The following is a 14,878-nucleotide window of genomic DNA, read 5'->3' on the forward strand; positions in this document are numbered from 1 at the left end:
TTACATTTCTGGTAACACATTTCTGAATAGTTTGAATTCTTTAGTTATTTGAGTCATATTTTAATAAAAGTTCAAAAAGTGATTCAATATCATGATTTATCATTTAGGTGAAAAACAAAACAATAAGAAAAACTACCACCTTTTACATCTAGTACATAGTAAAATAATATATTAGTCTATTTTTTTTCTAATTTCATTATAATTCTGGTTGTTTGGTTGTTCTTCTCCAAACCTATGTCTCCCTCATTCTTCATAGTCTCAGTGGTTTTGAGATTGGTAGCTTCATTTTTCCAGTTGCTCAGACCAAAATTCCTGAAATCAGCCCTGATTACTTTCTTTTTATTTCATTCATCCTTAGCAAATTCTAACCACTGCCATCAAAATATTAGAATCAGAATCCAGCTGTGTTTTACTACTACTCTGGTCTCACTCACCATGGACATTTTCCATAATAATTCTGAAAGTCTCTTAGCTGGCCTCGACCCTGCCCACATACTCTTCTCACCTGATACCACAGCTAGAGGACATGTCACTCTGTGCCATTCTGTTCAATTTATTATCATTTAGATAAAAGCCAAGTCCTTCCAAAGACCCACAGAGATGGCTCCCACATAGTTCTCCCTGTCACTCCCACCACACACACACATTACCATTTCCTCTCTCTTTGGCTTACAGCCCTCTAGCCACAGTGTCTTCTGTGCTTCCTCAAACATGCCCTACTGGTATTGCCTTCCGGAGTATTCATCCAGCTAGTTCCTTCACACCTTTTACTTCAAGAATTTTGCTTCTGTGACACCTTCTCAGTGAGGCCACTGGCCTCCCTTAAAATTAACAACTCACTCTCTGATGACATTCTTTAATTCCTTTTCATGCTTATTGTTTTTCATAGTTATTTTAAACCATCTGACATACTGTGTCTCTTGTTTATATGTTTATTATTTGTCCCCTCACTTAACTGTAATCTAAAACCTAAGATTTTAGCCAGGCATGGTGAAGCATGCCTGTAATTGCAGCAACTCATGAGGCTGAAGCAGAAGGGTTGCAAATTCAAGGCCAGCCTAGGCAACTTAGTGAGACCCTGTCTCAAAATTAAAAGAAAGAGAGAGAGAGAGACAGAGAGAGATGGGCATGTGGCTCAGTGATTAAGTGCTGTTGGGTCCAATCCCTGGTACAAAAAAAAAAAAAAAGACTGGGATTTTCATTTGGTCACTGTTGAATTTCCAGCACCTAACACACTGCCCAATACATTTGTTTGAAGACTAAATTAAATGAAAATTTTATCTTTTATAAAGTAGTAGTTACATGAAATATATCCTAAAGATAATTTTATTTATTTGAATCTTAGTTTCTCATTTGTTTTCTGTTAAACAAACTTTAAATTCTTGCTCAGGTTCCAATTAAATACAAAATTATTATTTTAAATGAATTCTGGCAGAAGAGTGACCTGGACAAATGTAGCAATAGTAAGAAAACAATCATTTCTTCATTAAGCCCCTACTAGCTTATTTTTTGTGATTCATTCCTTACTATCTCTGCCATCAAGAGACCAGGATGTCTGAAAAGCTCTCATTATTCTATCTACTGCCATGGATAACTAGTTCTGCTTTGGGCTGGGGTTGTTTCCTAAACTAATGAGTATAATGTGGTTGTTTCACTTCTTATCCTTTCTTATGGTAAACATTTTAATCCACCTGGGATTGATTTATTTGCATACACATGTTCACAAGTCTTAATTCTATTTTATTCTAAAATTTTTTTAATCAGAAATAAAATTTATTGAATGATCCATACCTTACCTTATTATTTCAAGATATCAGCATTATCTACACATATGTGTATATGCCCCTAGGTATTCTGGTTTGTTCTTTTGAGCAGGTCTTATTCTGAACCAGCATTACACATTATATAGCTTCTTAAAAATCTGATTATTTAACACCCCTGTCTAAAAGCCCTTCTAGAAAATTGTCCATTTACCTTGGGATAAGTTTGGTTAGAGTCTAAACTAAAATGTCTTATAAAACAAATAGGTCTTCTAAGTTGCTTTATGATGTATATTAGTAACTATTGGGGCAAAAAATACCTATTTTTTTTAAATTGTTTTGTCTAGTTTTACCCATTCTTCCAGACTAACCTTTGAATGGGATTGTGATTGGCAGTGAATTATATTTCTAGGTTGCTTCACTGGAATTGGCATCATTATAGTTTTTCATTGTATTTGCTTCTGTGAGACATCTACTCATATGTTCCTTACTCTTTATCTATGTCTCTGAGTAAATCTGTAGTTTTTTTTTTCCTCTCTATATTGGCTATTTCACCTCTAGCAAGGCTACTCCATATTCAGATCACCCCTTACCTTGTCCTATTCCTACCCTACTGGAGGAATCTCAGGACAATCAATTTTGCCTGAAGTCCTCAAGTAGTACAATGTCTCCCTGCACCACGCACCTTCTGCACCACTGCTTTCCTCTGTCCAGGACTAGTTCCACTTCAACCTTAGACCCTTTTCTTTAGCCCTGCCCTTTCTGGACCCACTTCTCCATTTTGATCTTTTTTTGAAAGATTTTTATCTTTAGGAATCAAAACAAACATCCAGTCAAACTTAGATACTTCTTAGAAATTTTTTCAGTTCTTAATGATATTGTCACTTTGGAATTTCTTGTACTCATGGCTGACTATGATATTTGCTTCTTAGTGGGAGAAAATATACTTTAAAAAAAAATAAACGGTACTTCTCAATCTTTAACCCAAATATGAATCATCTTGGGATGTTGATAAAATACAGATACTGACTCAGTAGGTCTGGGACAGAGCCTAAGGTTCTGTTTTTCTAGAAAGCTCCCAGAAGAAACCAGTGTATCTGATCTTTGACCATCCTTGAGTAATAGGATTTTAGTGTGATAGACTACTTACTTGTCCTTTGGCTTCTACATCTACAAATTGAAGGTGTAGAATTAGTTTGGAAAGGGCTCAGTCATCTAATGTCATCATCAATCTAATGCTTGGATTTTGTTCATAATATCCGTGCCAGTGGTCATCACTGTTTTCTGAAATATGAACAGTATATATTGTTTTGTGACTTCTTTTTTTGCTTGGCAATAAATCTGTGGAAAAAATAAACTTTGAAATAATTATTTTTAATATAGTGATAAAATTTAATATGTGTGGATGTAGCACTGTTTAATTAATGAAATAGCTTGGTGGACATTTTGTTTTTTTAAGGTTTTTTGACATATATTTATATACATTGCCATATATTTTTGGGTACATGTATTTTTTACCCGTGTGCAAGCATATCTATTGTCTGGATTCCTAGAAGTAGATTTACAACAGAGTATGTATATGTTAAATTTTGAGAAATGTTGAAAAAATGTTCTCTAAAAAGAACAGTTTATAATCATACCAGTAATATACAAGGAAGTGTCCCTTTTCTGACATCCTCACCAACACTGCATATTATCAATTTTAGATTTCATCTGTGAACTTTCATATTCATTGTCTTATTTTTTCATCATTATGTTTGACTTTTTAAAATTTTCTTCAACGAGCTTTTTATATATTCTAAGTATGAATCTTTTGTTACAGAGGTTGCAGTAATTTTCTTCCAGATGTGTCCTGCTTCCTAGTTTTCCTTAATTGATCCTTAAAAATTAAAGTATCAATGCCTGTGTTGAAAAGTTGAACAAGAATTAATGAAATATTATATACTCAAGTTCTTAGCAAAGTGCCTGATATAATAAATGTTAATTATTTTAGTAATAGCTCATGTATGTTAACTTTCATTATGATTATAGTTTCCTTCTCCTTCACTTGGTTTCACATCTGACCTCTGTCAGTATCTTCATATTCAATCTTTTTGCCATGGAGTCATATCTTCCTGCTCTTCCCTTCTTGGGTAGGGTAAAGTACACACTGTCAGTGGTCATCACAGCCTTTTCCTAGGTGATCCTGATTAGTTTCATCTCCTCCAGCAGCATCTGCTAGTCCAGCACAGAAGTGACTGTACCATGCTTATCTATCTTTCTTTGACTTATTTTTGCATTATTTGCAATTTTAGGAAAAGCAAAGGTACCCATCTTGACTGATACCAAAGAGACTAATAGAGAAAAGAACAACTAGTGAAATAGCATTTTTCCACTTTAACTCTCTAATAGAATGCTATGTACAACTTGCCTCGTTAGGCAAAGTCGAATAGGCCAGACAGAGCTTGGAAACTCTTCAGAGAAAAAGGAAGTCACCAAAAAAAATCATACTACTAGGCACATTTTATAGCATGTTGATGAGCACTATACTCAAAATCAAGGACCAGCATCTAAAGAAAAAATTGCTCAAGTATTTTGGGGAAATAGAAAATTTATAATCTTTCAAAGTATATCTTTTAAAAGCTACTCTGGGAAGTTAGAAATATTCTGATTTATTTATAACTTTTATGTATTTAATTTTTCCATTTGAATAATATGCAATGTAGAATTCATATATGCATAATTTAAAATATATATTGTTTTATAGTCCCATTACAATGAAAATTATATTTGTATTTAACAAGTTGTAGCATATTTTGGAAATCAAGATTAATAACGATTTCACATGTGGTTAAACTGTTAAAAGGTAATAGGTTTACAAATGAATCTACTCAGTAGTTTAAAAATATATTCATTCATTTATTTACTTATACAACACTTAATGAAGTGGCTGCTGTTTGTCAGTTCTGGGTCTTATCTATATAAGACTGCAAGTGTAAATATGAAATATATTCAAGGAGCTCATAATCTAATGCTATTAAAATAGATATGGAGACTAAGACTCTAATTTGGGCAATATAAAGAACCTAAATAAAACAGGAAATGGATCCCTTATAGGTTGAGCGAAGTTCTGTGCTCTGATCTCACTGAACAGTGCTGCTTTCAGGGGTAGTTGAATAGGAGACCTAGGAGAGACTGATGGCAGGAAGGGATGGAAGAAAGAGGGTGCCCTTATATACCAAGAGATGAGGATTTTCTCAGGAACTAGTATTTGAAAAGAAGATGGAAAGGGTAGGATACCATATTGGTATTTTCAAAATATTAACCTAACTCATAGCTAGTTGCTAAAATTACTTCAAGCTAAATTTTACCAATCACTAAGTTATTAAATCTATTTTTTTCAAAACCAACTATCATTTTCTCAGTGTTTTTTTAATTAATCATGTTGACTCTTAATGTTTGACGTTAAAATATTTTAAATAATCAATTTTAAATATGTATCCAGTTGTGGATGCCTCTTATCTGATGAGTTCATCTCCTCCGCAGTTTCGGTGTCTGAACTGCTCAGCTTCGCAAGTCTGCTCTCAGGATGGCCCTTTGTATCAGGTAAGAGGCACTCACGACGGTACATATGACCATCATGATGCCATGGCAGTGATCGCTTCATCCCCAACTTGAGTTACTGAGACATGTCACTCTGTAAAACTGATGTTTTTATGATCTTTTCTAATCTTAAATCCCCCCCAAATCCCCCATTATTTTAGTTGTCCTGAAATAACTATTTAACTTTATTGAATATAAATTGAAATTATAAATGTTAAGGCCATTATTTATGAGTCAGAAGTTCTTAATAATTACTACTTTCAGTCCTTGAGAAATCTCTGATCCACATTGGATCAGGATGTTGCCTTCTTTGTATAAGTGTGATTTTATTTTTATTTTTGCAGTGCTGGGGATCAAACCCACACCATCCACACACTAAGAAGTGCTCTACCCCGAACTATATACCCAGCCCAAAATGTTGTGTTTGGGCTTTTTTTTTTCTTTTTTTGATAAGCCATTCATCCACAAGTAAAAGATGAAATGCCGAGTTAGATGACTAAATAGGAGCAAGAACAAAATCTAATTGTGAGCTTGCTTATAGGGCATTGCTGTAAGTTTTTTAATCCTATTTACCTCTTTTAGTAAGGAAATGATAGTGAGCTAATTTAATAATGTGCTGATAATATTTGAACATGTGTCTGAGAAAAGTTTATCTAGTAAAAATACACTTAAAAATTTTTGGAAAGTAGAGACTTAAGTGCCCTATAGTAAGGATTATTGTTAGGTTCAGAGATGATCTATGATCCACCTTAATCTTGTGGACTAATCATAGCATTTGTTTAAAATATCCAGATTTTTTATGCCAGCAATTAAGGTAGTCTTCATCCCTATTTCCTTGGAGCCAAGAAAGGAGAATTATGTAAACTTTAGAATTAGTAAACTTCAGTGTAGCAGTTTTGGAGTTGGACAAATGAATGAATATTAAGTATTAATACTTCAATACTAATCAAAAAATTTGAATTAGCAGCTTATCTAAAATTTCCCTCAGTCTTTTGGTCAAGACTATGTTGTAGGAATCCCCATGCCTTCATTAAGATGTATGTTTTTTTCATATACAATGTTTAAGTCCTAGTTTTTTTTAGCAGTGGAATAAGCAAATATAATGACATCTATAAAGGCCAAGAGGAAATCATTTAGGGGAAAAAATCATCCTTTACCTTATATTACCCAGATTAGGGTAAGGAGTGAACAAATAATTTAGTTAGAGATGGCAAAGTTTATGAAACTCTGAAGTTTATAAATGTTTTAGCTTTAAGCTTTGTAGCTGATTTGGGGCTGATCCATAATGGTATATTGTCCATAGCTAGAACCCATATACACACAGCTTTTTTATTTTATTCTTAGTTTCAATGTCTGTGTCCTTAGAAAGAAAGATATTCTTAAATCTTAGTGCAAAGTATTAGAAAGTGACTGGAATGAGACAAATTTTCAAATCTAACAAAATTCCATTTCTTTCTTCAATACTTCATTACAGATAATAGTCTCATATATGTAGATAGATAGATAATAGTCTTTTAAAAAATTTGAATTTGTAGTTAATTATGTACCTTTGGCCAAAACCAGAAATTTTCTAGGAAAAGTTTTCACTTTTTTATTACAAGAATATATTGATATACAGGTAATCTTAGTGATTGGGGAGGCTGAGGGAGGAGGATCAGAAATTCGAGGCCAGCTTCAGCAACTTAGCAAGGTCCTCAGCAACTTAGCAAGACCCTGTCTCAAAATAAAAAGTAAAAAGGCCTGGAGATGTTTATCAGTGGTAAAGCACCCCCAGGTTCAATCTCCAGTACCAAAAGAAAAAAAGAGGGAGAGGAAAAAATATGTATTATATGTACATACAGAGCTATATATTATTGAGTTTTTAATTTTGTGAAAATTTTCTGAAATAGAAAACTTTCTAGGAAAATATTAGTGGTTCAAAATTTACCCAAGAAGGGCTAGGAATGTAGCTCAGTGGTAGAGTACTTACCTTCTAGCATGTATAAAGCCCTGGAATTGAATCCCAGCACCACCAAAAAAAAAAAAAAATCAACCCAAGAAGAAAGAGAAGTTAAACCACTAATTCACAAAAGGCATAAAAGAAATTTAAATAATTAATTTCCTCGAGAGATTCATAAGTGGGCCATATATGGTAGTACACACCTGTAATCCCACTGGCTCGGGAAGCTGAGGCAGAAAGATCACAAGTTCAAAGCCAGCCTCAACAACTTAGCAAAGCCCTAAGCAACTCAGGGAGACCCTGTCTCTAGCTAATATAAAAAGGCCTGAGGATGTGGCTCAGTGGTTAAGCACTCCTGGGTTCAATTCCCAGTACCAGAGAGAGAGAGAGAGAGAGAGAGAGAGAGACCTAAGTGGTTTTATGGTCACATTCTCCAAATTTCAAGAAGTAGATCTTTCCCATGCTGTGTATAGTTTTAAATCACTGAAAAAGAATTCTTCCAAATTTGTTTCACAAGGGTAACATAAACATGATAGCAAAACTGACAGAGAACAAAACTAGTACCAGATCTCATTTTGAATATAAGTGTGAACATAAGCAATATACTAAAATATACTAAATATTCTTTTGCATAAATTTTTTTGGTAGTGCTGGGAATCAAATTTAGGGTCTCACACATGCTAAGCAAGGACTCTACATTCCTTGTCTTTCTTGAGTATATTTGGTCCATTAAACATACTAACATACAAAAAGAATAACAAAGACCTTGTATAATTTTTATCAGAAATGCGAGAATGGGTTAATATTATGGGGTTATCTCCTCAATTTTAAGTCTTTTAACATATATGTATGTGTATATATATAATATTTAATAAAATTCAGTGTTAAGTCCTGATTTTTTTCCCTTTTTTATTTTGAATTTTTTCAAAACAGTGGGAAAATTGAAATAATTACTTAGGAATAGCCTTAACCTTTTCTTAGATTTACCAATTAACAATTCATTACATTTTCTGCTTCTTTTGTCCCTCCCTCTCTTTTCCCAAATCTTTCTCTTATTTCTTTCTTTATATATTATTTTTTGTAGAACTATTTAAAAATAAATCAGGTATTCGTACAGTTAAATACTGCAGCAAATATTTCCTAAGAACAAAGATCCTTTTATATTTATCCAAAATTCCCATTTCACACACCAGAAATTTAAAGAGTATATTAAATATCATAAAGATGTCAGTTTACCCATGATAAAATTATGAACTTAAGCATAATTTTAGACATATTTTTTCCAGGTTCTTATCTGACTTGACAAATTCAGGCATTCTAGAATTCATCAAAAAATACAGATGCTTCTGCTGAGTGATACTAAACAGTTGTAATGTCACCAATTGTCACCCCTCTTGAAGACCTTTTCACTGTCTTTCCTAATAGGAAGAGACTAAAATCTCTATCTTTCAAAAAAAAAAAAATATATATATATATATATATACACACACACACACAGATGCTTCTGGTCAGTTACATTTTTTAAATGAGTAATAAGGGGACAAGTGCACTGCCACATACAAACATGTATCATAAAGCTGAAATAGTTAAAATCATGTAGTAACTTAAACAGACATGAATAAAAAAAGAATAATTCATAAATAGACTCCAGCATCTATGAATCTATGAAAACAGTATCTTAAACTAATAGAAGAAAAAAAGATTCATTTATCATTGAGCATATTAGTATTGTGCATTTAGTAGACATTGGTCACTCTTCTAGCCCTGGGGATATAGAATTAAAATGAACACAAACCTTTTTTTCTCATGGAACTTAAATTCTAATGACTATAACAGATGGGGAAAAAACCAAGTAAATTTTTGTATTAGAAGAAATTGAAAATAGATTAATTGAATTTACTTTTAAGATAATCAAGGAAGGCCTCTTGATATGGTAGGTTTTGATCAAAAGGAAATGAGAGACATAGCTATATGAATTGAATATCTGTCTGTAGAGCACTCTGGCCTAGGGAATACACTGCAAAGGCTCTTAGCAGGGTGAATCTGGTTGTTTAAGAATTGCAAGGAGGCCAGTGGTGCTAGAGCAGACAGTACAGAAGAGAGGGGGGTTGGAAATCATGCATTCAGAGATAGTGTTGACTGTTGGATGCAGATCTAGTAGGGCTTGTTTTCATTAATTGTACTGAGGGGAGTTTAATTCATAACTCACATTATACACCAGTATAAGTCTCTGATGGTTTAAAGTGATACTCAAAATGATACCATAAAAGATCACGAAGAAAATATAGTTGAGTAACTGATCTCAGATTGGGAATGGTCTTTCTCATTGTACCTATAAAAAAGATAAAGACCAATCAAGTTAACTGTTAATATTGAAAAGTAAATGGTAAAAATCTAAGTAAAGATTTGTAATAGATAACAAAAAAAGATTTAATGTCCTTAATACATAAAGGATTCATATAAATCTATAAGAAAAAGCCTAACTTTCCACAGGAAAAAAAATGAACAAAGAACATATTAGGCAAGTTACAGAAAAGGAAATACAGCTGGCTAATAAGTGTATACAGATTCTAAACATTCACTTCTTTGGAAGTCAAGAAATGCAAAAAATAATAAAATACTATCTTATGTTTATTAAATTGACAAATTAAGAGAGGTAAAGGATAGTACTTGGACATTCATATTTCTTAGGGAAATGTAAAACTAGAACAGCTTTTTGAAGACCAGTGTAATAATATTTATCAAAACACCCTTAAAATTTATGTGCTGTTTAAATCAGTAGTTCCATATCTAGGAATATGTCCTGGGGGAAGGATAGGAAGCAATGGGTCAAGATAAATTTATAATAGCATAAAAATTGAATATCAATTGTACAGCAAAAGGAGATATGGTTAACATATAGTTCCTTTTTAAAAATATTTTGTAGTTGTTAATAGACTTTATTTATTTATATGTGGTGCTGAGAATCAACCTAGAACCTCACATGTGCTAGGCAAGTGCTCTACCACTGAGCCACAATCCCAGCCCCTACTTCCTTTGTAAATAGCATAAGATAGAGACAACTCTGTTTCTAAATAAAATACAGAATAGTGCTGGGAATGTGGCTCATTAGTCACATACCCCTGAGTTCAGTCACTAGTACCCAAAAAAGAAAAAAAAAATGATCATGTAGGAATGTATTAAATGGTATGGAAATGTGTATGTGAGATTTTAAATGAGCACAAAGGTTTTTAATAGACAAAATTGTTTATGAAAAAATGTTTGGCATGAATCCACTTTTGAAAAAAAAGTGTAGATAAAAAGACTTTAAGGATCTTTAGATGATAGGATTTAAATAATTTTTATTTATTTATTTATTTATTTATTGATGCTTTTCTGTATTTTTCAAATCTAAAATAAAAACAGTTTTATGATAAAAAGAATTTATTCTTTAAGGGAAAAAGTTAATCAAGGACAGTTTTAACCATTGCTAAAATTATCACATTTAAAATGTACACTTTTATAGTGTGTTGCTATTGCACAATGAGTTGTGAGAACTAGAAACTATGAAACAGAATCAGTGCAATAATTTAATGCAAAGAGAGGCCATATTTCATTTAGTAAATGGAATGCCATCTTACTTCAGAAAGTAACTGAAACACAAATAAAACTTACAGTACAACTCAAGAATTTTCAATGTTATGACACAGTTTAATAAAATTACTGATCTCCATACATGGTCATACAATCAATATAAATGGTTTTTTGGAGAGGAGAGACAAAACCATCTTCAGTCCAAATCTGAGAAAATTTCAACCAATAACAACCAAGCCATTTTATTCCCCTCTCTGCTTTCATCCATTGTTGATGGATACTTCTGTATATGTTAAGTGTATTCTAAAATGAGTACCTTAATTACAGAATGTGTGCACATTCAATAGTCAGGAATGGAAAGAAAAAGTGAAGATTATTATAATAAACAGAAAGCTGTGGGTTGGAGTGAAGTAGAATGGGAATTAATGAAGTAAGGATAGGAGTGTACCTATGTTAATGGTCTCAAAATGTGGCTCAGCTTCAGAAACTTCCAGAGAGTTTTATAAAATATAGATTCCTGTGCCCCACTCCTAGATAATTTGATTAAGTAAAATTAGAACCAAAATAATTTTAGACCATGAAAATCTCAAGAGACTAAGATTATTATTCTAGTTCTTAGAAAGCTAGTAATGACATATCCATTACTTCTTCACCTCGGAAAGCATTTTTGTTGCTGTCCTATCCTGAACTGAAAGGTAAAAGATACCCCAACATTGAGTCTTGTCAATCTGTAATGTAGTTATAAGTGCTACAGTGGTCATTTTCAAAATTGTAAAATCTCAGTCTGTCCCTTTATTTATGTGAAAGAATAAACTTCTCTATACTGGATTTTTTTTCATTTGCCTACACTGATGAAGAAACATCAGTGTGTGGCCATCTCCCCCTTTTCTTGATTCCATGAAAGTAGCTACTCAAATTTCATTTTAAAAAGGGAAACCTACAGCTTTATGAAAAGGAAAATTATTGGTTCTTCAGACCTTTTCCAACTTTATGATGTTTTGGTTCTATATTATTACAGAAACTGGAGGTGAAAACAGATGCAGAGATGGCATGGCTTATGCCTTTATCTGCAAGACATTCTTTCTAGTACTATATGGTAGCCAGATTTATGATACCTTTTCTAAATAGAGCAACATCTAGGACAATATGAACCTTTAAAATTATACAATGGATCTGAATATATCAACTGACTGTTGAAAAAAATGCAGTGACCTAAATAGTATTTCATGTGACATTAGCTACTTGTTTTTCAATATTTTTAAAAGACCATTAAAATAAATTTTAAATGTCAAAATGACAAAAATATCAAACTTATTTAAAAAATGTGCTTTGTGAAAACTACTCCAGTTTCACAGGTTCAGAGCATGGAGTCTCTTAATATGTGACTCAGTGGGTTCTCACCAGCAGCAGCTCCATTTGTTCAGCCCCTACTCCTAGTACCCCCACCCCAACACCTGGTTTACTAGGGGGATACTTGGAAATGGGACATGTAGCTTATAATTCTCCACAAGCCCTATCTCTCTTTGATCGCATATGCAAACACCACCCTCCACCCCCCGCAGTTTCTACAGGCTTTGAACTTGACCTCTGCTGTATATTAGTGAAAACTTGACTGATTGAAGAAAAATAATGGCGACCAAAAGAAATAATGGTAATACTTTAAATCGTAAATAGTAACTTAAATCTTAATTGGTATAATCATTAGCATCAGGAAATGTAGTAAATTATAACCCTAAATGCTTAAAATCTTTTGTATGTAAATTATATTGTTTTTATACAAACATAGTCTTATTCATCATCTGTTTTTATTTTATAGTCATACCCTATGGTTTTGCAGTATCGACCAAGAATTGATTTCGGTTAGACCAAGGGGCCTAGATTTCACTGAAATGAATCCTGCACTATTTGTTTACTCGTCAACAGATTGCACAGTGAACGATGTTGGACTAGAGGGACACAGATTCTCAGCATGCAAATAAGGCCATTGTCTGTCTCTAAAATTGTCAGTTACATTCATGTTGTTTCTATTAAGAGAAAACCAAGTGCCATTCTGCTACTGATCCATCTGCATAAGGTATTTGTGCTGTCTCACAGTGTGCACGTCATGGCTGGAATCAGTTAGGTGTGTAGCCATGATTCATCCTTCTGAATATTTTGCTTGCCTGTTCCAAGATTGTTCAAATGTTTAATTACACTAGTAAAATGGCTCAATTTTCGTGGTGTTGCAGTTTTCACATACTTAACTATTTTATTCTTGTTTAAATAGGGTACTGTACAAGAACCTAATAATTATATCTTGAAATTATTTTGTATGGAACTGTTTTAGATAAGTGGTTTCTGAGCCACTGTCCTATTCTTCGTAAGCTTTTTGTGTAAGAAATAGTTCATTCTTGAGTGTGCAAGTCCTTTTGTGAAGAATTCTAATTATTCTTTAACATTGGAGCACATCATAATTGTAGACATTCTAAGCATCTCTGTGTAGTCTACCAATTTGCACAAGGAAGGCATGTTAGCCCTCCAGATCAGAAATGTAGGTGACTTCTTGGATAACATAAGTTAGATTCACAACCATTCACAATGTTGGCAGCTGATCACATTTACTTCTAATAAAATTAATGTGTAAGTAAGGTTAATCTTTCATAATGCCTTATGACAAGCGGGTGCTGCTTCATGAAACTTCATTGTATAGCCCATTTGATGTATGTATCACTATGTTGTTGCTGTCATTTAATGAATGCTTTTTTTAAAAAACTGGCCTTAGGTGTATGTCATTGTGGCATGCAGAAGGTTATGTCTGATGATTTTAATTGTTAGGATTTTTAGAGCAGATAACATTTTATGGCTTCAAAATCTCAAAAACAGTGTAGATTCAAACTGTTAGTTACCTGTCACATTTCCAAACCATCTGCATCAAATAAATTAAATACAGTGTAGTGGATAAACATGCTAACCAAAATTAATGGTTTAAGGATATTTTCTTTTAGATACTGTAGTAATGGGGGGGGGATTATTGTTTTATTCATGATCTCAGTAAAGGTCAGAACTATGATGATGTTGGTTTTGCAGTTTTGTTAAGTCTTCCATTCATTTCAGATTAGTCTGCAAGTCAAAGTCTTTTTACCTTAAATTAAAAACTTTATTTTAAAGCTTTTAAAAATCACACTTTTTTCACCAAACCTCCTTGGAAATTGTTTTATCAGTTGCTTTGGAACAACCTTGAAATTTGAAATTTAGGAAAAAAAATCTTGGAGATTAGGAGAAATTGTTTTAGAAATCTGACATGAGCACAATCTATGTGTTACACACATAGTTTTTATACTGTATACATGGTAGCTGTGCTACATTTTCCAGTAACATGTATCACAGTTAACACCTCTGGATGTCAAAATGCTTCATAGAAATAAAACATTGTACAACTTAAGAAATACACAATAGACATCTCAATTTTGCTGCATTTCACAATGTAAAAGCTTAAAGTTAATAATTATCTTTTACATACGTTTTATCAAGTCCAAAAGTCTGTATTAAAATTTTCTGTTATTGTTCTGACTTTGGTGAAGAAGTTTACAGCAGTACTTTTTTAGCTTCATTTTATTAGATTATGTGTGTTCTTGGAAGGGTTCATAAGCGGAATTTAAAAGGCAGTTTTTATTAACTATCAATGCTTGGAAAAGACCATTACACTCCTCCAAAAGACTGAATTTGTTCTTTAGTTACAGAAATTATTTTGCTGTACTGTGAAACCTAGTTCCTAGATATCCTTGAGAAATTTTTTAAATAATTATAAATGCATCACATCTGGATTAATGATTTAAGTATTTTACACATATAGAAGTTATTTTAAGTTACTTAACTCAAAATGAATTACGAGTGCATTTTGAAAACCACAAATGAGACTTGGATATTTTGGCTTCCTAGCCAAAACTTACGGCCATAAACTAGTTTTATATACAAGATTTCTTTAAATTTGACCCTTGCCTAATCATATGTTTCACTATATTCCAAGGAAATATATAGGAAACAA

General features: G+C 32.7%; 1 protein-coding gene across 3 annotated transcripts in view; it reads left to right on the forward strand.

The window, feature by feature from the left end:
* Positions 1-13,547, forward strand: part of PCGF5 (polycomb group ring finger 5) — a 99,033-nt gene extending 85,486 nt beyond the window's left edge. For 2 of the 3 annotated variants that reach the window (XM_081268038.1, XM_081268037.1), the window contains exons 9-10: positions 5,286-5,345; positions 12,671-13,547. In XM_081268038.1, the coding sequence (XP_081124164.1) occupies positions 5,286-5,345; positions 12,671-12,718 (108 nt within the window). In that variant the 3' untranslated portion in view covers positions 12,719-13,547. The remainder of the gene's footprint in view (positions 1-5,285; positions 5,346-12,670) is intronic. The other variant, XM_081268039.1, reaches the window with a different exon arrangement.
* The last annotated feature ends 1,331 nt before the right edge of the window (positions 13,548-14,878 follow it).

The sequence above is a fragment of the Spermophilus citellus genome (assembly GCF_964194105.1).
Source record: "Spermophilus citellus genome assembly, chromosome: 15".
Classification (NCBI taxonomy): Eukaryota; Metazoa; Chordata; class Mammalia; order Rodentia; family Sciuridae; genus Spermophilus; species Spermophilus citellus.